The 24,880-nt window shown below is 44.6% G+C and overlaps 1 protein-coding gene across 2 annotated transcripts in view; it reads left to right on the top strand.

Moving 5' to 3' along the window:
* The window catches only part of LOC113451614 (alpha-2-macroglobulin-like), an 85,921-nt gene extending 62,693 nt beyond the window's left edge, over window positions 1-23,228 (top strand). For both annotated transcript variants that reach the window (XM_087928495.1, XM_087928496.1), the window contains exons 27-36: window positions 2,789-2,863; window positions 4,718-4,883; window positions 6,629-6,855; window positions 12,176-12,388; window positions 18,187-18,314; window positions 18,606-18,696; window positions 19,701-19,769; window positions 21,571-21,673; window positions 22,323-22,364; window positions 22,962-23,228. In XM_087928495.1, the coding sequence (XP_087784621.1) occupies window positions 2,789-2,863; window positions 4,718-4,883; window positions 6,629-6,855; window positions 12,176-12,388; window positions 18,187-18,314; window positions 18,606-18,696; window positions 19,701-19,769; window positions 21,571-21,673; window positions 22,323-22,364; window positions 22,962-22,987 (1,140 nt within the window). In that variant the 3' untranslated portion in view covers window positions 22,988-23,228. The remainder of the gene's footprint in view (window positions 1-2,788; window positions 2,864-4,717; window positions 4,884-6,628; window positions 6,856-12,175; window positions 12,389-18,186; window positions 18,315-18,605; window positions 18,697-19,700; window positions 19,770-21,570; window positions 21,674-22,322; window positions 22,365-22,961) is intronic.
* Window positions 23,229-24,880: the final 1,652 nt, after the last annotated feature.

The following is a 24,880-nucleotide window of genomic DNA, read 5'->3' as shown; positions in this document are numbered from 1 at the left end:
ATCTGGTTTCCCCAATTCACTTTTTTTGTCCAAAACTGGCCAGGAAGGTTGCAGATTATGATCACAACAGGACTATGCAACTGTCGTAAATGCAAGCCAGTTGCCAAGTGCCCAAATTGTGTTCATGAGTGGTGTGAGAGTCATACTTTTGAGGATGTATTGAAAGCTGGTTTATTCCAAGCCTGTTGTAACTTTGGACTGTCATGAAACAAATTGAGCTCAAGAAGGAATGTGAATTGAAGATACAGGCAGATTGAGTTGGTTTGGCCACATAGAGAATGATTGGGAATTACTCTGGACTTCTAATCCGGAAGAAAATATGTGTTGTCTTTCTGTTAATGAACAAGGACAACATTGACAAAACAGAAAGACTCATGAATATTCAGCAGTCAGGATTTAACGTTTTACATGAAAAACTGACACAGTATCTTCAGAAGTGCCCAAGGGTGCTTTCTCAGGAGGCAACTGAACTTTCTTCTTTTTGTTTGAAGACAAAGACATTTAGCTATGCATTTTGGGATGAACACCCTTCGAATAGTGTGGGAGTATGAACGGATTTCCAGAAAAATTGCAGAATACAGGAACCATTTGTGCTTCAATTTGAGATGCAGACAGCACAGACTCATCCTCAATAGCCTGCACCTGCCTTCAGCAGAAAAGAAACACAGGGCAAACAACATCCTGCAGCTAAGAAAGCTCCATACACATTTGTACTATTCAGGTGACCCTGATGACACAGATAAACCTCCTAGTGGCCTCGATGACTCACTCAGGGATGGGCTTCCATTAATTTAACAACCGCTTCTCTGCCCAGTTGCTGAGTGGGCATGTCCATGGTGGGCATGTCCACCATGGTGTCTGCCTTGGAAGCCATATTTTACTTAGATATTTACTTAGCCATATTTACTTCTTCAATAAATTCTTATGAAATAAGGAGTTTCATTGGAACACTGACATCTGAGAGCAAAAACGGACCATGGGGGTGGGCATTTTCACCCTCCACGGGCTCTGGAGGCCTGTTTCTGGCCTTCTGGAAGTTCCAGGAGGCCCATTTTTCCACCCTTCCCGGGCTCAGGAGGCTTTCCTCGAGCCTCCAGGAGGGCGAAAATGGCCTCCTCGGGCTTCCGAGGTTCGTTTTTTGCTCTCCCTGAGCCTCCACATGGTCCCTGCACTTAACTACCATGTTTCTCCAACAATACACTCCCCCAATAGGAAGACCCAGCATGTTTTCTAGGCATAAAATGAAATTAAGCCCCTCCCCCCACATTTAGGCCTAGTTTAAAACATGCGAAATTGGGAGGGGAAGGAGGGGGGGGGGGGAACTTGCCATTAGGAGTGCCCCGCGGGCAGCTACACCTCACCATCAGCTGCTCCTAACAGCCAATCATGGTGGAGCACGGAGGGCTCCCTTACCCCTCCCTTACCCGGGTCAGCAAACAGGCGGCATCAGCATGGATGTCCAGCAGCGTTTCAGCCGCTTCTCAGTCCTCCATAGCTTCCACAGTTCCCACCAGTGCTGGCGCCTCTCTCGCCAGCACTGTCTCCAACAATAGCATCTGAGTCACCTCCGCTTTTCCCCCGTCCCCATAACAACAGGAAAAATAAAAAAGATTTTGAGGTACCTGGAAGCACTGTGCGCTGCATTTTGGTTTAATCCCGAGCAGCTGGGTGGGCATGAGAAGAGCCGAGCGAGCGTCTCTGCTGCTGCTACCCTTGGTGCTCCAGCCTCAGGCTCTGCAAGTTTGCAAAAGTCCCAGTGCGCAGCCCATTCCTGCATTCCAAGCGCCTAGGCCGAGCTGCAGCAGTCCCTCTCTCGCCAGCGCCATCTCCAATAACAGTGGCAGCAGCAGTGGGAACCATGGAAATTACAGAGGCAGCTCCCCCACCTGAGAAGCGGCTGAAACGCTTCCATGGTTCCCGCCGCTGCTGCTACTGTTATTGGAGATGGCGGTGGCAGGAGAGGGACAGCTGCAGCTCGGCCTGGGCGCTTGGAATGCAGGAACGGGCTGCGCACCGGGACTTTTGCAAACTTGCAGAGCCCGAAGCTGGAGCACCAAAGGTAGCAGCAGCAGAGATGCTCACTCGTCTCTTCTCATGCTCACCCAGCTGCTCAGGATTAAACCAAAATGCAGCACGCGGCGCTCCCAGGTACCTCAAAATGTTTTTTTTCCTGTTGTTACGGGACAAGGGGGAATGGGGGACTGACTCAGATACTGTTGTTGGAGACAGCGCTGGTGCGTGGGGGGTGGAAGAAATTAATTCACCCCCCAAAATATGTCCTAGCCGTTTTTTCGGGGCTCAAAAAAAAAAAAAAGGGCTGGCCTTATTTTGTGAGAAACACGGTACAATCTAAAAATGAACCACATGGGGACTCCTGGGAAGGGAGGGGCGGAGTAGGTAGGGCCCACCAGGTGTGGCATATGCCGGTTCATCAAACTGGCCATAAAATTAACAACCAGTTTGCCTGAACCCGTGCGAATCAGTAGCAGCCCACCCCCGGACTCACTAAAAGAATTCAAATGACCAGCTGTCTATAAATCCTTCCATTCCCCACCATCCAGTCAGAGCCAAGGAAGCTTCTTGGATGAGAAGCGAAACATCTTCAAAAGAAAAGACAGGAAAGTCTAGTTGCCTTCTGAAAAAGCACCACTGTATTGCTCAGTTCCCACAACTCCATGTTTTCTTGTGAGGGAGATATAATACAAATTTGAAAAGAGTGGATGGATGATAGAAGATAGTGGAAGTTCTTTGTATAATTGTGCTGCTGATATATCTCTCTCTCCTGCAGCGGGGAGCTGATGACAAGACCATTCTTTCAACTTACATCACCATTGCTTTGCTGGAAGTGCCGCTACCTCCCACTGTAAGTGTGCAAAGTGCAACCATGATTGCAGTAAACGAGCAGTGAGGAAACCCATGTTCAAGTTCCCACTTGGTCATGGAGTTCACAATCATTAGTCTAATGAAATAGACCACATCTGACCAGCTTCGTGGCACATGCAAAGTCATAGTCTGGTGAACCCAAAATGTAATTGTACAAGCTGAATTACCTCTTCCTTATCCCTCCTCTTCTCTAATCAATTCTGTCCTTTTCTCTCTCTCCAATCAATTAAGAGGCACAGTGGCTCAGTGGCTTAATGTCAGAGATGGTCTCAGTTCCGGTGGTTTGAACTGAGGCACTATGTGGCAGGATGAGCTCCTGTCACTTGCTTTAGCTTCTGTCACCTAACAATTCAAAAGCATGTTTTATACAAGTAAATAGATAGGTACTACTTTGGTGAGGAGGCAAACTGGTGCTCTGTGCAGGCAATCAGATTCCTGATAGCTCTAAACCTTTTCAGTTTTGGTGCCAATTTGCGAGGCAGCTCCGGGAAGGAAGGGGGCCTTGGGTGATGCTGCAGGAAGAACCACTCACCTTTCTCTTTGGTGCGAAGTCAGCTCACCCTCCTGTGGTGCACCTTGGGAAGCACGCAAGTGTGTCCTATAACAGGGCTGTACCTTGGCAAGTCAAACTACTACTCTGCAATAATATTGTGGTCTCCTGGCTACTGTAACAATGCCAATAAGACAATCAATTCTCCCCTAACTTGTTTCTTCAGATTTGGCTTCTAATGGCCAGCTCTCTGACTCTTGGCAGCTGACTCCACCAAAGTAATTCTTCCAAGCAAGGTGTTCACAGTCTTCTTTAGCAAAACTTATTGAAAGGAGAGGGAAAGGGTGTTGACAACATCAACAGCTTTCACTTTAGGACCATGTTGTCTTTCAACAAATTAAGGTGAAGACTTTTTGACTTGCTTTCTAAGGACTTTTATGTGAACTGGAAAGAAGCTTCTTTTTGCAAATAACAGAAGCACCATTGTCAATCTTGATTTGCCCTGCTTCTCTTCCTCTCATAATTGACCCACCAGCATTCCCATCTTGGACCTCACCTAGGGAGGAATTGCTAAGCCTTGTTCCAAAAACACAGGAGCATGTAGGAAGAGCAAGTAGCTGATAGTGGCTCAGGCAGCAGAAATACCAAGACCAAGAGCTGACATTTCTGTGCTCTTCGTTTATCCTGAGCTCCTGAGTCCTTTCTTTTCCTTGGAGGAAGAAAATAACAACTGGCTTGCATCTGTTAGACCATCAGCTTGCTTGTTGGTGTATTGTTGTGAAGACTGTTGAACAACTTAAATGAATAATAAAGCCAATTTGATCAGAGGGCTTTTCCAAGATCCTGAGCTTCTTCACAATCTCCTCTTCAGGAACCTTCCTCCTCCTCTTCCTCCTCCATCATTTCAAGTGTCAAAGGAGATACAAAGTTCTGGTTCTTGCATTTTTGGTGGCCTAAATCACTGTTATTTGATGCTATTGTTGTGTGACTTCGATGTTGCTGTCCATCTTCTTCAGAGTCTGCCTCATATTCTTTGGCTTTCTCTTTTTGTATATGCTTCTATGGTTTAGATAGAATCTCAAGACATTCTCTCTAAATGATCACTTAACTTGCTATTTTTGCATATAGTTTAACATTGGATCGATTCCATTTCTTTCTCTTGCGATCTCATTTTTTAAATTGTATCCCTTCTGATCACTTTCTTCAAAGGTTTAATTTCCGTGATGATTAACTTTCGCTTATGCTTTATGACAAATGACCAGGACCCTGGTTAATATAGGGTGGAGATAAATATGCTTTCTATACTGCTATATTGACTTCCATTAAACGTTTTCTCCTCTGCAGCATCCTGTGGTGCGAAATGCTTTAGTTTGCCTGGAGAAGGTGACTGAAGCCAAAGAGATCCACATTTATCTCCGGGCTCTGTTAGCATATGCTTTTGCTTTGGCGGGGAAAGAGGACAAGAGGCAAGAATTGTTGGACTCCCTTCTAAAAGTAGCTGTGGAGGACGGTGAGAAATGAGCTCTTTGTTATGAAAAGCGGGTACCCACCGAAGAAATTGGAAATGTGCAACAAACTTTATTGGCATGCGAAGAAAAATGTTCACTGGTCTCCCCAGTCCTGCCTATAACCCCAAGTTTTTTTTCATACAGGATTATATTTTATTGATTAAATATATTTGCTGCCCATCTCATTATATGAGGATGGAAGCATAATTCCATGAATAATTTATTAATGATCACTGGAAAGAAATAAGTGGGCAGGTGAGCCAGAGAAGATATGCCTTCTGGCCATCATGGAACAAATTTGTCGATCACATTATCATCGTATTAACATTCAGCATCTTCTAACCCTTTATCATGATGGTAATGGGGTGGCTTATTGGCCTGAGGGTCATTGAAATCTGTTTACAGGTAGCCTCAATGTATGACTGCAATTGAGCCCAGAGTCATGATTATAAGTCATTGCAGTCACACATTGAGGCATCAGGTGACTGGATTCAAAGTTATGATCATTTTGTTATGACAGTCAACATGGCGGTTGTTAAGAGAATCAATTTTTCAGTTTTTGCTAGCAACTGGAAGTAAAAATGCTAGTAACTAACCAAAGCCATAATGAATCATGCTCTCAAATGACTGCAGGATGCTGCAAACTGTCATAAAGATGAGTCGGTTGCCAAGCACCCAAAATGTGATCAGGTGACCATGGAGGTGTGAGTGGGGAATAGGTAGCCCTCGACTTATAACAGTTTGCTTAGTATCTACAATAGAATAACAAAATTGGAAGGGTCTAGTCCAACCCCCTCCTTAGGCAGGAAACCCTACCCCATTTCAGACAAATGGTGGTCCTATCTCTTTTTAAAAATTTCCAGTGTTGGGGAAGCCACAACTTCTGGAGGCAAGTTGTTCCACTGATTAATTGTTCTCATGGTCAGGACACTTCTCCGTAGTTCTAGGTTGCTTCTCTCCTTGATTAGTTTCTATCCTTTGCTTCTTGTCTTGCCCTCAGGTGCTTTGGAGAATAGCTTGACTCTTCCTCTACTTTGGGGCAGCCCCTGAGATATTAGAACACTGCTATCATGTCACCCCTAGTCCTTCTTTTCATTAAACTGGACATACCCAATTCCAGCAACCGTTCTTTATATGTTTTAGCTTTCGGTGACCACTGGAAGTTACAACAGCACTGGAAAGAGTGACTTATGGACATTTTTCACACTTATGACCATTGCAACATCCCCATGGGCACGTGAGTTACATTTGGATGCTGGTCAGCTGACTCACGCTTATGATGGTTGCAGTGACCTGGGGTCATGGGATCCCCTTTTGCGACCTTCTGACCAGCAAAATCAATGGGGAAACCAGATTCACTTAACAACCCTGTTACTAATGTAACAGCTGCAGTAATACAGTGAACAATTGTGGCAAGGAAAGTGATAAAATGAGACAAAACTGACTGAGCAAATTTCTCACTTAGCAACATAAATTTTGGGCTCAATTGTGGTCGTACGTTGACTATTGTAACTCCCAAAATAGGTCATAACTAGCTCTGGGGAGATCCATCATAACTTTGAACAAGTAACCAGTTGTGCACTGAGGTCCACCTGGAATGTGCTTCTCTTGTTGCCCAGCTGCATAGGGCTTGATACCAGGGAGGCCAAATGTTTTTGTACAGATACCGGTTGAAACTTGATATATCTCTGATGGTGCATGGATTGTGTGTGCAATCCAAAGTTAACTTTTCCTTGTCTCTTTGAAGAGGATGGCTCCATCCACTGGGAGAGGTCCCGGAAGCGAAAGCAGAGGTCTGATTTTCCACATTCTTTGCGTGGTACCTCTGTTGAGGTAGAGCTGACTTCCTACGTGCTCCTTGCTTTGCTGACCAAAAACACGTCCCTGTCCCCGGAAGAATTCAAGACAGCAGTTGCCATCGTCAAATGGTTGACCAAACAACAGAATTCCAATGGAAGATACTTTTCTACACAGGTATGTTTGCTCCTCACAAATTCTCAAAAGGATGTAGGAAGAAGCAATTGGAAACAAACCTGATGTGATATGATATGCCTTGGTATGGCCTCCAGATGTGCTGAATCTCAGCTCCTAGGATGACCAGCTGAGGTGTGTCATTCAATACAAATAATTTCCTAACAGTGAGGACATTGAAGCAGTGGAACAGCTTCTCTTCAGAAGTTGTGGGTGTTAAGTTCGGGAGGACGGCGTTCAGAGACGAGAGACTTGGGTTCGGTAACAACAGCTCTTTATTAGTAGGCTAAATCAGACTGAGCAAGATAGCAGCACCGGCAGCTCTTTTATAGAGCTTTGCCAAGGCTAGGCAGCCAATGACGCTGCTTTGAGTCTCCCGCGCTTGGATTTAACCAATCGCGGCAGACTCTTAGCGAGCCAATCACAACCGTCCAGGCTGACCAATCAGGTAGCAGTTCAAATGGACCAATGGGAATGCAGGGTTTCAAGCCTCCTAATACGGAACACCTCTCCCCTCTTGGTATCGTCCAAGGGACGGGGTGACGTAGTCATGTAAGTAGGTGTGTCTCCGCACCTGCCTACTTGACCTGCGTGCTTCATTCAGTCTCTGGTTGTCGGCCGGTTCGGATGGGCTTTGCGTTGCTCTCAAGCTTCCCGATGGAAGCGCCTGGAAGGGTGAGCCGGGCCTATAGCTGCGACTCCCGCCTGGTTCGCCCGGGTTGGTCGAGTCATTCACTCTGCTGCTCCCACCTGGGCTCTCTGGGCTGGTTGAGCTAGTCCGGCTGCTCCTTCCAGGTGAAGCACCCATCTGCCCTGGTTCTGTGTTTTCAGGTGAGTATGGTTGGTTACTTATTTGGCTTCTGCTTGGGAGGTGTTCTGCTTGCAGTTCCCCCCCCCCCACCGGTTTCTTTGTTAAAGTCTGTGCTGGGTAGTCTTGACCGTAGCTGGTCGATGTGGCGCTTCCAGCTTCTCCCATCGGTTGTTTGTAGGCGGTACGACCGGGACCGGTTATTTGGGTTATCTGTGCAGGTACCCAAAGGGGGTCCCCGGTGAAGCTTTTGGCAAAGATGGTGTCGCCGATGTTGAATGTGCGATGTCGGCTGGTGGAGCCTGGGGGCTTCTCCGGGTTATAGGTGGGGTGTAAGCGGTCTAGTGGTGAACGGAGTCTTCTGTCCATAAGTAGTTCCGCTGGGCATTTGTTAGTGGTAGTGTTAGGCATGATATGTTGTATCAGCAGCATTTTATTGATTTTTTCCTGGATGTTGCCGTCTTTGATTTTTTGTATAGTTTTTTTAGTAAATTGAACCATTCGCTCCGCCCGCCCATTCGCTGCCAGGTGAGCGGGTGAAGTTAAAGCGTGTCTGATGCCACGGGCAGCTAAGTATTGTTCGAATGCCAGTGCCGTGAACTGTGGCCCATTGTCGGACACTATCACATCTGGCAAACCGTGGGTGGCAAAGAGTTTGTTAAGCTTCATTATGCCGGCTTCGGTGGTTGTTTTTTTCATGGTGCAAACTTCCAACCAATTTGAATATGCGTTGACGGTAATCAGAAATGTATGTCCATGAGTAGGGCCAGCAAAATCAAGATGGATTCGTGACCAGGGGCCTCTCAGTGTTTCCCATTCTAGGGGTGGTGCAGCAGGGGGGGTGGATCACGTTTGTTGACAACTGTTGCATGCGGCAACCCAAGTTTCAATCTGTTTGTCCATGCCTGGCCACCAAGCGTAACTTCATGCCAGGGCTTTCATTCGGACGATGCCAGGCTGCCCTTCACGCAGCATGTCTAGTACAGTTTTTTGTAAAGTTTCTCGTATCACCACCCGATCTCCCCAAAGTATGCACCCTTTTTGGGGAAAAAAGTTCAGTTCACCTGTTTCTGAAGGGTTTAAAATGTTCGTCCTTATCATTTTCTGACCACCCCCGTTATACCCAGCTCAATACTCGCGCCAGTTGCCTGTCCTTTTTTGTTTCGCAGGCAATGTCTGGCGTGGTGAGGGGTGGGCTGGGTAAGGTTTCGACTTGAAGGACTTGTATGGTGGGTGCTGGGTCGTCATGCACGTCTGGGAGGGGCGAACGGCTTAAGGCATCGGCGTGTGGAATGTTCTTACTGGGGTGGTGTGTGAGCCAGTAATTGTAGGCGGCCAAAAATTCGGACCATCTAGTCATGCGAGGTGACAGAATATTTGGGGAGGCCTTGTTGCCCACCAATATGCCTAGCAGGGGTTTGTGGTCAGTAATGATAGAAAAGGTCCTACCGTAGATATATTCGTGGAACCTTTTCACTCCGGAGACGATTGCCAGGGCTTCCTTGTCCAGCTGGCTGTAGTTTCTTTCCAGCTTGGACAGGGTTCTTGAAAAGAAAGCAACGGGTGCCTCTTTTCCATCCGGTCAGGTATGACTGAGGATTGTTCCCACTCCATAAGGTGATGCGTCGCATGTAATTGTTAATGGTAGCGTTTCACTATATTGGATGAGGACTGCGTCGGAGGTTAAGAGGTTTTATATTTGTTGAAAGTCGTTTTCCTCTCATTTTCCCCAAATCTAGGAGGTGGTTTTGTCCAAGAGGCTATGCAATGGTTCTGCCACGGTCACCTTTTGGGGTAGGAAAACATTATAAAAGTTAATGAGTCCTAAAAACGCCTGAAGTTCCACCTTGTTTTTTGGTCTGGGGGCTTCCTTGATGGCTTTGAGTTTTTTGTCGGTAGGGTGAATTCCGTGTTTGTCTAGAAGGTACCCCAAGAATTCGACCCTCTCAGTGCATAATTGGCATTTTTCCTTTTTAACCTTCAGGCCAGAGTCTTTAAATTTCTGGAGTACTGCCCTTAGGCGTTTTTCTAGTTGTTTTTGTTAGCCGCTGCCACTAATACATCATCAAAGTACAGCACTACTCCCTTAATTCCATGCAATAGCCTTTCCATGAGGCTTTGAAAGATCCCGGGTGCTACACTGACGCCGAATTTGAGGCGGTTGCATTTAAATGCCCCTTGGTGTGTTACAATTGTTTGAACCTTGGCGGTTTCTGCATTGACTGGCAGCTGTTGATAGGCTTGTGCCAGGTCTAGTTTTGCAAATACCCGGCCTCCCCCCAGTGAGTGCAGGAGGTGCTGGACTACTGGCACGGGGTAGGCGCTTTGCTGCAGGCCATGGTTGAGGGTGGCCTTATAGTCACCACAGATTCTTATGGAGCCATCCGGTTTAATGGGGGTGACTATAGGCATTTCCCAATGGGTGTGGTCAATGGGCTCCAATACCCCTTGGGCGATGAGCTTATTTAGTTGCTCGTCTATTTTAGGCTTGAGTGCAAATGGCACTTGCCGCAGTTTGAGGCGGATGGGGGCGACATCTGGGCTAAGATTGAACGAGATTGGGGACCTCTTGTACTTGCCTAAGGTGTTGTCGAAGACCTCTTGGAAGTCCCATGCAAGTGTCACTTCCCAATCTTCCTCGTTCGTGTGGTGGATGCCAGCCATTTCTATTCCTAGCAGCTCGAACCATTGTAGCCCGAGCAAGCTGGGGCAGTCTTTGTCCACAATGGTGAGTGGCAATATGTTGGTACAGCCTTTGAACGTGATTTTGAAGTGCCTGATGCCGGCTACGGGAATGCGATTCCCCCAGTAGTCTCTGAGGATCAGCTTTTGGTCACTTAATTCGTGTCGGCGTATGCTGGGTATTAGGTGCTTGATGGTGTGCCAGGAGACCATGGAGAGGAAGGAGCCGGAGTCTACTTCCATGGTGCAGGGTTGGTCTTCGATGTTTACAACTATGCATATCTTTCAGGCTTCTATGGTTGAAGAATGGCCGATGACAACTGTTTGATGTGTCTCTTCTCTTTGTGCTGGCTCACTGAATCATTTGGTTCGGCCGTCTCAGTTCCAACAGCTGTCAGTCTGGCATTCCTGATGCTTGGGGGGCATGCCATCTCGTCTTCTGGGGCTGCCTGCTCGGCGGTGGGGACTCTGGTTACGTTTATTTCGGCATACTTTTGCAATATGCCCCCGTTTCTCACAATGCCGACAAATGGCATCAAGGAATCGGCATTCAGAATGGGGGTGGTCGCCTCCGCAACCGGCACAATGGAAACTTGACTTACGACCCTGCCGGTCTCACCACTTGCAATCTGATTGGAGTCGGTGAATTTCTTCCTCCTCGTAGTCGCTATCAGAGAGGGATTCAATGTTACCGTGATGGGTGGTGGTGTGTTTTTCTTATGTCGGAGTTGCCTCATTGACAGGATAGCGGTCAGTACCATTTGATCGGTGCATTCTGGCCACTGATTTGCAGGTGGCTTCGGCTGCCATTGCTTCTGCTATGGCGTCAGCGAGGGAGATATTGCCCTTGGTCATCAGCTTACTTTGTAGTGCGGGGTCCTTTAAGCCGAGGTTGAACCGATCTCGCATGGCCTCATCTAGGTCCATGAATCCACACAGACCTCCCAGGTCCCTCAAGTCAGCCACGAAGTCACTGATGCTCTCGCCCTCGTGCTGGTCTCGTCGGTAAAAATCGTGCCGGTGAATGAGGGTAGGCACAGCTGGAGCGTAGTGGCTATGGAGGATGGGTGTGAGGTCATCCCAGTCCATTGCTTTAACATCCGCCAGTTTTACTAAAGCCTTGGCCATTTTAAATACGGCGGGTCTGCAGTGTGTTAGAAACACGGCCCGCTTCCAATTGCCGTTCACGTCTTTCAGGTTGCTGCATTCTAAAAACATCTGAAATCAGTCGATATAGGACTCCCAGTCTTTGGTGGCTGGGTTAAAGGGTGCGGGTGGCATGGTATTGCTGGCCATCTTGCTGGTCGTTTTCGCGCTGTTTGCCACGTGCTAGATGTCTCGTTGTCTCACAATCCCATCCTCGTCGCCAGTGTTAAGTTCGGGAGGACGGCGTTCAGAGACGAGAGACTTGGGTTCAGTAACAACAGCTCTTTATTAGTAGGATAAATCAGACTGAGCAAGATAGCAGCACCAGTGGCTCTTTTATAGAGCTTTGCTGAGGCTAGGCAGCCAATGACGCTGCTTTGAGCCTCCCGCACTTGGATTTAACCAATCGCGGCAGATTCTTAGCGAGCCAATCACAACCATCCAGGCTGACCAATCAGGTAGCAGTTCAAATGGACCAATGGAAATGCAGGGTTTCAAACCTGCTAATACGGAACAGTGGGTGCTCCCTCACTGGAGGTTTTTAAGAAGAGACTGGACAGCCCCTTTTCCGAAATGATATAGGTTCTCCTGCTTGAGCAGGGGCTGGACTAAAAGACCTCCAAGGTCCCTTCCAGCATCTCATCTCATCTCATTCAATCCATTCCATTCTTTTGCTTTCTCTTGCAGGCTACGGTGGTGGCTCTCCAGGCCCTCTCCCAATACGAGACACTTACTTATTCCAAGGATGGCATCTATGCCACAGTGACCTTGAGTTCAGGAGATGCTGTCCTGACAAAATTCCATGTGGAGAGCAAAAACTCTCTGCTGCTCCAGTGCCAGGATCTGCCCCATGTGCCAGGGAACTACAAGGCTGAGGTGACCGGTTGCATTTTTTTGCAGGTGAGCACTCTAGTGAGAGAAGAGACCAGTGTCACTGCCTAGTGATGATCTCTTTTGGGTTCCCAATGGCCTTATGGGAATGCAAGTTGAGAAGAAAAGACATCAAGAGAGTCAGCCAGCTAAATAAGGGATGGAGAATGTCTTTGAGAACATAAGAGCAGCCAGACCAGATTAGGCCATTTAAGTCCAGCATTTTGCTTCTCATGGTGGCCGGCCATGAGAAGCAGGAGGCAGAGCCCATAATTCTCCCACAACTTGACACACAGGGACCTGCTGTCCTGATTTCAGTAAGGACATGGAACCTTGAGAGACCTGTATTCTGTGGATGCATCCAATCCTGCTTTAGAAGCCATTCAGTTCATGAAGGAATGAATTCCATAGGTCATTTATGCAAGATAAAGAGACCTGATAAGGAAGGGAGGGAGGGAGGAAAGCACTGGGGAAGAAAAATGGTGAGAGACGAGTGTTTTAGAGACGCCATCTTCTGACGAGGTTGGAATGGTTTACACTAGCCAAGCAAGACCCCCGAACCCAGGGTCCTTGAGGAGTTGCTAGCAACTAAATTGTAAATGAAGCACTCGTTCCAGATTTCCTTTTTCTATTTGGAGTACTGCAATACGCTCTACATGGGGCTGCCCTTGAGGACCATTTGGAAGCTACAACTATCCAGAATGCCGCAGTGTATGCAGTGATGGGTGCTCTTAGATTTTCCCATTTAATATCTCTGTTGTGAAGCTTCACTCACTCTCCACTCCTTCCGGGTGGAATTTAAGGTGCTGTTTGTTTGTTTGTTTATATTTGATATTAGTTAACTGCCCCTCTCCTCAGAGAAGGCTCTGGGCAATGTGCAATTTAATTTTGTTCCCAGAAAGGGAACAAAAAGCAAACAGCACCCAGATGAGCATAAATGAACCCCAAGATTAATATCAGCCCAACAGTCAAGAAGTAAATATCCCAATCAAGGAACTGCCAAAAAAGTTAACGGTGAACAGCCCAACCAAAGAACTCCCAACTCCACTCTGACAGGGTGAATAGAAACTGAGAGAAACCCCCACTGCTTACTAGCACTGATGATTTATTTAGCTTGGGGAATGAAATGTCTGCAAGAAAAAAACCAAGCTCAGAGAGCAGCAAGGAATACTCCTCAGTACAATTTAATCAATAAAATTAAACATTAACATCAGAATAATTTAGGATAAAAAATTTTAAATCATAGAAAAACATTATAAACATTTCAAAAGATGAAAAGGATTATTATCTTTAAATCTCTACGTGGCACTTGTGGGACTTCACCTCCCTAAGGACATCTACTTGTCCTGCCAGGTCAGATAAGATGAACATGCTTCTAGTCCCTTTTCTTAGACTTTGCCAATTTATGGGGTCTAGGAAGTGTGTCTGTTCTGTGGCAGTTTCTGTCCAATGGAGCATTCTTCTCCCAGAAAATTGGCAGGCCTCTACCCTTGTACCCTTCTGAAAAGCACTGAAGACCTGGGTTTTCTCCAAAACATTGGGAGAGAATGAGGTAAACAAAAGGATTAATAATTGACTGGAAATTTAGCTCTGGTGCTAGGTTTGTAATGTTTATGGTTTTAATAGGTATGTGTATTATATTGTTTTACATTGTCATTTTAATTGTTGGTTGGGAGCTGCTTGTAGTTTGATGGAAGATGGGCAATTATAGAAATATTTAAATACATAATTTATACAAAATAGTGTAACACAAAATAAGAAGAAAAAGGAAAATAAATCAAAGAGAAAGCTAAAAGTGCAAGAAAAAAGAAGTAACAGAAAAATAGAAGAAAAATAGAAAGTAGTAGCTTGTGAACTTCTTTACAGCAGTTAAAAGTAAAATCATAAATATACCTCTTACTCCATGGTTACAACATAACTCCTTTTTATCATCTATCGTGTCTAAACATCAAAACACTATAAATTATGTTCCTTTTCTCCTATTTGTAAAATAATAAAGGGGGGATACAAATAAAGGAGCATGATGGCTCAGTGGTTAAAGATGTTGAGCTTGTCAGCTGGAAAGCTGATGGCCTGGGTTCAAGAACTGAGTGCAACGTGATGGGGTGAGTTCCCATTCTTGCCTCAGCTTCTGCCCACCTAGAAGTTCAAAAGCATGCAGATGCAAGTAGATAAATAGGTACCATTTCGGTGGGAATGTAACAGTGTTCTGTGTATAGTCATGCTGGCCACATGACCACCGAAGTGTCTGGACAATTCTGAGTCCCTTAGCTAGGAAAAGGAGATAAGCACCCCCTCACAAGAGTTGAACACGACTGGAAAGGGGAAACCTTTACCTTTACAAATAAAATAAAATAATAAAAGAAATAAATAGGAGTCCATTAGGAGTTTCCGGTCAGCAATAAACATAGATATTTGTCTTTTCTCTGTCAGATAAGTCAATTTGGTCATCTCAGTGAATTCCCTCTTTTTCACCAACTGTTCCTCTATTGTGGGGGTGCTGAATCTTTCCATTTTTGTGCATACATTAATGTTGTGATTGGAAGGTCCAATCCTGTTAGGAACTTTGAATCTGATGACTGTTAGATCGTGGATTGACGTCAGAACCAGGGAACGTTACTCCCTTTAGTTTGATTTGATTGTGAAATGACTGTTGAATTTCAAAAGGGAGTCCTAACAGTTTTGCTTGAAGTTTTGAATGAGAACGTTACTCCCTTTAGTTTGATTTGATTGTGAAATGACTGTTTGAATTTCAAAAGGGAGTCCTAACAGTTTTGCTTGCAGTTTTGAATGAGAATGTTACTGGGGAGGTCACATTTGATTTGCAGGACCGGCCTGAACCTTCAACCTCCTCGGCTTCTCAATCAGGTTATCAGCCGGGAACGGCTGATAATGAGGAACTTATGGAGTCTTCAGGTGAAAGTAATAATTTAGATAATCGCTGGGTGGATGTCAGAAGCAGGCGTCTCTTACGAGAAGAAACCAACGGGAGCACAGGAGGAGGGCAGATCAGTAATTAGACTAATTAGCTGCTGCTCTATAAAAGGAAGAGGGATGACTCTGCACTCTGTCCGGAACAAATTGTTTGCAAGGAGAACCGAAGACTTTGGCTTGGAGGATTTAAATCTGAAATATCTTGTTGGGACTTGGATTTATTGGAACTGTTAACTTGGACTATCTTGTGGAGGCTGGCTGCGGCTGTTATCAGTGAAGATTCCTGGTTGCTGCCTTTATTTATGCGTGGACTGCTGCTTTCAGCCTTATCTGTTTATTTTGGAAGGTGGGACATAACATTATTGTTCCGGACCCAAAACAAACCATCTTTCAGGTAAGATGGACTTATAAATCAACTCTGGTGTGTGACCGGTGAAGAGGAAAATGTTTGCAGCGTCTTTGTGAGACCAGAAAAAAAAAAAAATTGTTGCCTGATAAGAGTCCGGGAAGTCTGCCAAAAGACGGGACATCTGTGTTAATTTATTCCTTTGAATTCGGTGTTGTGTACGTTTGAATATTTTGAGTTTTGAAACTTCGTCTGCTCATCTGAGCTTATAAGTGAGACATTACATTTTTTGTTTTCAAGCCTAAAAACAAACTATCATCAAACCAAGATGGATACAAAAAAGCTGCAGAACTTGATCGAGCAGCAGCAACAGCAAATAAATCAGCTCCTGCAAAGCAATGTGACGCTTCAGAATCAGGTAACACAATTGCTGAATTATGTTTCCAGCTTACCAAGCCCTGTTGCTGTTCCCCCTGCCCCTCCTGTGAGGAAAAGCCCAGTATCCATGCCGGAGAATTTTCTGGGCAAATGGACATGTTTCCGGCATTTCTGGGGCAGTGTCAGGTGTTATGTCCTTGAGGCCTGAAGACTTTCCAAATGATCGGGCCAGGATAAGATTCATTCTCAGCCTTTTGTCTGGGCAGGCTGCTAAATGGGCTCTCCCCCTTGTTAATTCAAGATAGCCCATTATTGGATAACTTTCAGGGTTTTTACAACAAATAAAGGGTTATGTTTGAGAACCCAATTAAGATACAAACTGTGGATAGTGATTCACGGGACATTACTCAGAGGCGTTCCCTTCAGGAATACGTTGCAGAATTTCGGAGTGCTGTGTTTGGACTCCAACTGGAATGAACCTGGCTCATATGGCTGCATTCCAGGAAGGCCTGTCTGATGCCATCAAAGATGAGCTGGTCCATGCAGAGAGGGCTTTAACTTTGGATGCATTGATAGTTCAGTGCTTACAATTGAAGCTCGTTTACAGCAACGTGGACGAAAGCGGCTCAGTATGGAACCATCTTTTTCGCTGTGCACAACCCACGCCACCGAGAGTTTTCCAACCCATAGTTATGACAGAGGAGCCGTTGGAGTTGGGAGCACTCCGCCTCGCTTAACAGCGGGGAACGTTCGAGACGGTTCCAGGAAGGCTTGTGCCTTTATTGCGGGGGTCTGGGACATTTTGTTAATTCCTGCAATCGGAGAGGGAACCGCAGACCCGTACCTGAAACCACTCTTGGCTCGCAGGAAAACAGGGTAGACCTGACCTTAAGGAGGCCTTAGGTCTGGTACGCTTCACATCTAGGCCCCGCACTGAACCTGTTACAGATACTACAGTGGTTGGAATTTATGATTCACGATGGAAAAGGGACGATTCCAGTACTTTGTGGGAAGAGTAGAAAATGAAACGGAGATTCGTTATTGGCAGGATGTGGCCAAGGTACATGCCCCAGACCTTGTTCGGAGATATCATGCAGAATTCCCTTCAAAACCACATCCTGAACGTAAGACTCGGGGGACGGGCCCTGAGGTGGGGGATAGTGTTGTGATTGGAAGGTCCAATCCTGTTAGGAACTTTGAATCTGATGACTGTTAGATCGTGGATTGACGTCAGAACCAGGGAACGTTACTCCCTTTAGTTTGATTTGATTGTGAAATGACTGTTGAATTTCAAAAGGGAGTCCTAACAGTTTTGCTTGAAGTTTTGAATGAGAACGTTATCCCTTTAGTTTGATTTGATTGTGAAATGACTGTTTGAATTTCAAAAGGAGTCCTAACAGTTTTGCTTGCAGTTTTGAATGAGAATGTTACTGGGAGGTCACATTTGATTTGCAGGACGCCTGAACCTTCAACCTCCTCGGCTTCTCAATCAGGTTATCAGCCGGGAACGGCTGATAATGAGGAACTTATGGAGTCTTCAGGTGAAAGTAATAATTTAGATAATCGCTGGGTGGATGTCAGAAGCAGGCGTCTCCTTACGAGAAGAAACCAACGGGAGCACAGGAGGAGGGCAGATCAGTAATTAGACTAATTAGCTGCTGCTCTATAAAAGGAAGAGGGATGACTCTGCACTCTGTCCGGAACAAATTGTTTGCAAGGAGAACCGAAGACTTTGGCTTGGAGGATTTAAATCTGAAATATCTTGTTGGGACTTGGATTTATTGGAACTGTTAACTTGGACTATCTTGTGGAGGCTGGCTGCGGCTGTTATCAGTGAAGATTCCTGGTTGCTGCCTTTATTTGCGAGGACTGCTGCTTTCAGCCTTATCTGTTTATTTTGGAAGGTGGGACATAACACATTAATCTCACTGCAGTTACCATGTACAACAACAAAGTTCCATGACTTTTTTTCCCAACTGTTTGTTCATCGAATCCTCAAAGAAAAGCCTCTGGTCTCAATTGTATTTTAATCTTTAAATCCTCTAGATCAGTGTGTCTGTTTGAATCCAGATTTTTCTCACTCTTTTACATATCCCACTTGTTTTAAATCTCCAAATTCCTCTGTCACGGGAGTGTTGAACATTCCCAAATGATGGCCTTTCCATTCCAGACTGCCTTGAAATACAATGTCCCTTTGGAGCAAGAAGATGCACCATTTAGGCTGGATGTGCACACCGTTCCTGAGACTTGCACAGGAAACCAAGCTCATGTCACTTTTGACATTGCCATGAATGTCAGGTAATCTCTTTCTTGGATGGATGTTGAGCCTTGCTTTCTTGAACAGATACAGGCCCTTCTCCTTCAGGGATGGACCATTGTATGAGGGCCCAAAGGCTGCTACTCAGCTCCCCCACTTTCTGAAAGGCCATGGTTCCACATTCCAGAAGCTCCATTTAATGGCAACATTGGATGGAGGCCCTGAGGGCACGGCCAAGTTTTTATGAACCTGCATGCAGCATTTTGCTTCAAGCTGTGTATTTCTTACTTCAAAAAGAGTCACATGTCTTCTCTCCTTTCTTGGTTTCTCAGTTACACTGGCCAACGTCTAGTTTCCAATATGGTAATTGTCCAGATTAAGATGCTGTCCGGATACGTCCCGGTGAAATCCAGTGTAAAAAAGGTATTTTTTTAGCCCAGGTTGCCTTTTCCACTAAAGCTTCAGTGCTGTATTTCTTTATGGAGGTAATTCTCGACCTATGACTGCAATCAACCTTGGAATTATGGTCGCAAGTTGTGCTGGTCACTAAACAGGACAACATTTGACTGCATCTAATTTTACAACCATTTTTCTTTCTTTTTTATATACATTATTTATTGTTTTATCATAAAAAGATAAAATACAAAACAGAAAAGTAAACAAACCAAAACAGAAGCACACATTCAACACTAATAACAAAATAGTGTACAAAAAAAGATGAAAAAGTGATCAAATAAATTTAACATTTAACATGTAGGATCCACTTTAGCTGGGCACTGAAGAAAAAGAAGTAAATTATCCCCTTTTACATATATGTGCGTATATATGTACAGTATATGTATAAATATGTATCTTTCAACAACCTTTTTTTTTCTGATGAGCATTTAGTGCATTATTGTCTGCAATTTGAGTTTTGGTGGAAATTGGAAGTAAATGATGGTTTCTGGTAAAAAACATTGAAAATCGTGGTCACATAACTGTGGGATACTTCAAAGAACCAGAAAGGCAGGTGGTTGCGAAACACCTAAAATGTAATCACATGACCATAGGTGGAGGGCAATCAGGTAGAGTGTCCTGAGGAGATCTGTCAAAATGTTGAATGGTTCCTAAGCAACTGATTGTACATTGAGAACTACCTGTAATAAGAAATGGAGATTAATAATGCTAAAACAGATGTGATGAATATTGATATTTTCTCCAATGAAAATAGCAGTTGCCATTCTTTGTCCCGATATGAAATATTGCACCTATACATGCAACCCAAAGTTAGCCACAACTTTGTGGTGGATTCTTTACTGAGTGGGAGGTTTAACTTGGGTGACTTACAAGATCACTTCTAACTCTGTTTCTATGGCCACCTAGTTCAACAGTATGACTATGAATGCTACTAAAGCTCTTTCCATTTTTCAAATGTTTTCACCCTGAAGCTGGAAAGGCTAGGTCAGATCCAGAAGAGTGAAGTGAACATCAATCATGTCCTGCTATACTTGAATGAGGTGAGTAAGGATAAGGAAAGGAGCCCAAACGGGGGACATGATCATTCAATCAAGGGGATAAAACCCAGGGCAGGACCCCTTCTTTTCTCCTTGTCCTTATTTTTCTTGGAAGCAAGGAGTTACAAGCTTATTTAGGGGCTGAGTTTTTTTCAAGTAGCCAACACAATGTGCCACTCTTCTTACTTCTGGCCAATGACAATGTCTAGTCTCTACACAAAGATGTATGCTCTGGGGCAGGTATATTTTCCTAAGTCAATGTTCGTCAACCTTGGTGATTTCAAGTTGTATGGACTTCAAACCCCACAATTTCTCAGCCAGTAAGGTTGACAAACTCTGTTTTATGTGAACCTACGGCATCTCTCTCATGCGTCATGATGGTGTTTAGTTCACTATAACAGGGGGTCAAACTCAAGGCTCAGATATAGCTCACGGGGTACTTAGATCTGGCCTGCGGGGCCGCCCTGGAAAAAGCAAAGGACCAACCCATGGTGCCTCTGCCTGCGAAAACAAGAGCTCAGGAGGGCTGCACACATCCCTCCCAAGCTCCATTTTTGTTGGCAGAGGGTTGCAGGAGGCTGTCACAGCCAAAAAGGGAGTTTGGATGCCCGTTTTCACTGGCAGAACACTCAGGCCACCACAGATGCTCCCAACATGAGTGATGTCGAACTGGCCATGCCAACCCTGGCCACACCCACCCTACCCCCTGAGGTCAAACACAACCCTGGTGCTGCCCTCAATGAAATCGAGTTTGACACCCCTGCACTACAACATGAGAATATTTCTACTGGAATTCTCCCAATATTAAATAGTAGTATCTTCTTAGCCAAAGGATGTTCCAATGACTTTCATTTGGGTTCCTGTAGTAAGCTGGTGATGGGCTGGGTGACTTCAAAGCTCTCTTCTAGCTTCAGGATTGTTTTGCCTTTAATCTATTTAGGGAGAAAAAGAGATCCAACAGTTTTAGGACACAAAGAAAAAGGAAGCTTGAAAGCTCCAGATAGATTGGATTTTACAATGTCCCACTTACAGTATATTTTAGGCCTTTTCCTTTCAGCTCAAGAATGTTGAAAGAGATTGGCGGTCTTCCCAGGGACATAGAGACTTCCACTGCATTTCTGGAGAGACGTAACTATTTCATATATGTAGCACAACTTCACTTTCTCTTTTATTAGGTCTGGTCCCACCCCCACCCCACCCCGGAACAATATCCTGTAGTAGTGCTTGATTTCTCACCCCTATGGGAGCCATGTCAAAATACATCCAGGGTTTTTTAGGATCTCTGCTAGCATGAGGTCTCCAATAAAAGGGAATATACATAGTTCAACGTTTTAAAGATGTATGTAGCTCGTGACAAGCTACCATATGTAGCTCAGACCAAGCTAAATCCAAAAGCGCTATGGGATTCCTGGAAGCTTAGCATTCAGATAAATCAGCCTTCAACGGACACAGAAATGAAGGACACACCATTCAGAAAAGACAATAAAAAGCTAAAAAAGAAACAAAATGACCAGAAGACATCCTCTCCAGTAGCCTTCACCTAGATAAGCAGAGGCTAATACCAGATAAACAATCAAGCAGAAAACAATCAAGTAAAAAACTATCGAGGAGAAAAAATCCCACCAACACAGGCAGAGCAAGCTACTGGGTATAAACAGGTAACAAATTCAACTTCACCAGCACTGATGATGATACTGAGTCAGGTATAACGGAAACAACCAAGCTCAGAGAACAAAAAGGGCTCTACAATGTGTTGCCTGCAGAAACCTCTCCGTCTTGTTCACAATCTCATTTTTCTCTGCAGGTACGCAACACAAGCCAGACTTTCTCCTTTACAGTGGAGCAGGAGACACCCATCCAGGGTCTGAAGCCTGCCTTCGTCAAAGTCTATGATTATTATGAAACTGGTGAGAAGGGACTGAATGGTGGTAGTTCCAATCAGCTTGTTTAATTAATTATTTTTCAACATGAGGTTGTTCGGAATTTTTTTCTTCCTTTTGCATTGGGAGGTTTAGGGCTCAAAAAGGGGAAAAATTAACGGCTTTCGGCTTTGCCGAAAGTGGGCATGTGTTTGGCCCTTACAGCAGGGATCCGCAACCCCTTGGCCATGGCCCTGTACCAACCAATGGGCTATTCAGAACTGAGTTCTGTGAGAAGCAGGCTGGCACGCATGCACATGTAGCTCAAGTGAGTGGTGGATTGGTGCATGAGCGCACATGCACGCGTCTTAACTCACATAAGTTGAGCTACCTGCCTGTGTGTGCGCGCGCCAAGCCACTGCTTACGTGGCCTGGTTCCCCCGTCCCTCACTGCAAAGGTTGGGAACTGCTACCTTAAAGCACTGCTTGGTGGGGAAAATCCATCAGATTCTTGGGGAGAGTTCAGGATTTTTAATGAGAGATAAAATTATCTCTCGCACAACATTTGCATGTAAAATTAGAGGACAACCCCTTTGTACTCCTGGAGCAAAATCTGTACCATGAACCATATGATGGAGATCAAAGTCTAGGAGAGAGACACCTCAGCCCTGACAAACTTTCCTTTTTTGTGTTTCAGGTGAATTTGCAACAGCCAAGTACACTGCCCCCTGCAGTACAGGTAAAGCATGAACTGCCATTGGCCCAAATGTTTTTTAGTTACATGTACTCCTCAATTTACGACCATAATTGAGTCCAAAACCATTCATTTGGTGACTGTTCAAAGTTTCAATGACACGGGAAACAGTGACTTACGATAGTTTTTGCCATTATGACCATGGCAGCATTCCCTTGGTCACTTGATTAAAACTTGGATGCTTGGCAACTAGCTAATATTTATGATGGTTGCAGTGTTCTGGGATCACATGGTTACCTTTTGCGACCTTCTGATGACCAAAATCAATGGGGCAGTCAACCATATTAGTAGCTTAACAACTGCAGTGATTCACTTAACAACTGTGGCTTGAAAGGTTGTAAAACTCACTTAACTCACTTAGCAATAGAAACTTTGGGCTCAATTGGGGTTGTACGTTAAGGACCACCTATCGTTACTTCTCTGGCTTCTTTTAGAATGACAATTTCTCCATTTAGTTTGTGTGCGGACAAAATGAGGAGGGGGTGATTTCATTTGGGCGTTCTGCCTCATGCCCACCTAAACTTTGTTTTTTTTAATCAACTTTTCTTACTTTCTTACTTACTAACTTTTCTTCCATGACAGATGATATCAAGGAAGTCCACAAATAAAGCATAAGGATTCAGCTCATGTTTTCTAGAATAGCACATTATCAGAAAGAATGAATCTCGTAGAAACTAAGGAGGAATATGATTTTATATACAAACGTATTAAATGCTCAGTACTAAAAGGTTTTAATATTTGGATTGTAACACGTTTTTTTCAACTGTAAGCCACCCAGTGTCATTGACTGAAATGGGTGGCTATAGAACCTGAATGAATAAATAAATAAATAAATGTTTTCAGGATCAAGGTATCTCCTTTGTTTTTCTTCTCATAGCTGGGCACTTTATTGATTATTTCCCAAAAGAGAGTCAAATGTATATTTCCACCAGTCCTGGTAGCAATTTAAATGGCATGCTGTAGTGCTGAAGACTTTGTCTTTCCAATTTTGGGGTGGGGTAGGGTGGAGAATAGGGAGATCTTTTCTTGGGTAAAAATAAAAATGTAATTTTATGTTCAATTGGGTATCTCAAATACTGCTATATCTTACAAATGCTGGGCAGCTTTTTTTCCACTAAGCATTCTGCAATTCTTTGCTGCGTGTATGATAGTTTTAAAAAAAGGTGTCCATAATTTAAGGAAAAAGGTCAGTCCATCTAATTAAACTGGACAGGCAATACAATTAGTTGAGCTATATCTCACCTACATTACTACATCCAATTTTGGTTCCCACACTGTAAAAAAGATGTTGAGACTCTACGAAGAGTGCAGAGAAGAGTAACCACGATGATTAGGGGGCTGGAGGCTAAAACATACAAAGAATGGTTGCAGGAATTGGGCACGACTACTCTAGTAAAGAGAAGGGCCAGGGATGACTTGATATCAGTGTTCCAGTATTTGAGGGGCTGTCACAGAGAGGAGTGGGGGTCAAACCATTTTCCAAAGTACCCGAAGGCCAGACAAGGAACAATGGATGGAAACTGATCATGGAGAGATTTAACCTAGAAATAAGGAGAAATTAGCTGACAGTGAGAACAATCAACCAGTGGAACAGCTTGCCTTCAGAAGTTGTGGGTGTTTCATCACTGGAGCCTTTTAAGAAGAAACTGACCAGCCACTTGTCAGAAATGGTATAGGGTCTCCTTCTTGAGCAGGGGGTTGGACTAGATGACCTACAAGGTCCCTTCCAACTCTGTTGTTTTGTTATTCTGACATGCTTAACCCAAAGAAGAAAAGGTCTGAGGAGAAATACGATAGCATCTGCTACGACTCTGTTATTCTACTTTATTGTAAGGCTATATGAATGGAACCTTGCAATTCTGAAGGTATAAATCTCCTGTCGTCACTTTTTAACTGTTTGATCCATTAGGACGGGTCCTTCCTAAGTTTCTTTCTCTGACACATGTCTCTAAATTACAGGATTGGTATTAGGACAGTGCAGTGCACATATGTCATTGGCTTCCCCCATTCCCCCCAGTAATAGATACCACTCCAGCATTGGTGCCAAGATTCGAAGCGTGCTTTTGCTGTTGCAACCATTATCGCTTCTTGCCTTGCCAACGAACCAGGGGGGAAGGAAGGGGGAGATGCAATGTAGTTCCAGATATCATGAAGAGGAGTGTCAGAGCCAAGGACACTTCAGCAGGTATTTGCCAAAGCCAATGACTTTTTCTCATGACAATACAATGAAACTCAATTGGACAATATAACCTGCAACACTGGGGGAAGAATCCTATACTTTAATTATGTGGGTTTGCGTGGGAATTAGCTGGTTTTGCCCTAATCAGTGCCGAAACGATGGACTCAATAAAGTTTTGCATTCAGAGATTGATTCGTCTCAGCGAAGAAAGTTTTAAAAAAGAAGAAGATAAACTTTAATGTTTTATAAATGAAATTCTGGAACACACACGTACACACACATGCGCGGTCCCCAGGCATCTGCAGGTACTTTAAAGAAATCC

Source organism: Pseudonaja textilis, chromosome 2 (assembly GCF_049901715.1).
Source record: "Pseudonaja textilis isolate UNSWEBS1 chromosome 2, rPseTex1.2, whole genome shotgun sequence".
Lineage (NCBI taxonomy): Eukaryota > Metazoa > Chordata > Lepidosauria > Squamata > Elapidae > Pseudonaja > Pseudonaja textilis.
Note: the sequence above shows the minus strand (reverse complement) of the source record. Positions and strands in the feature narration are given on the sequence as shown.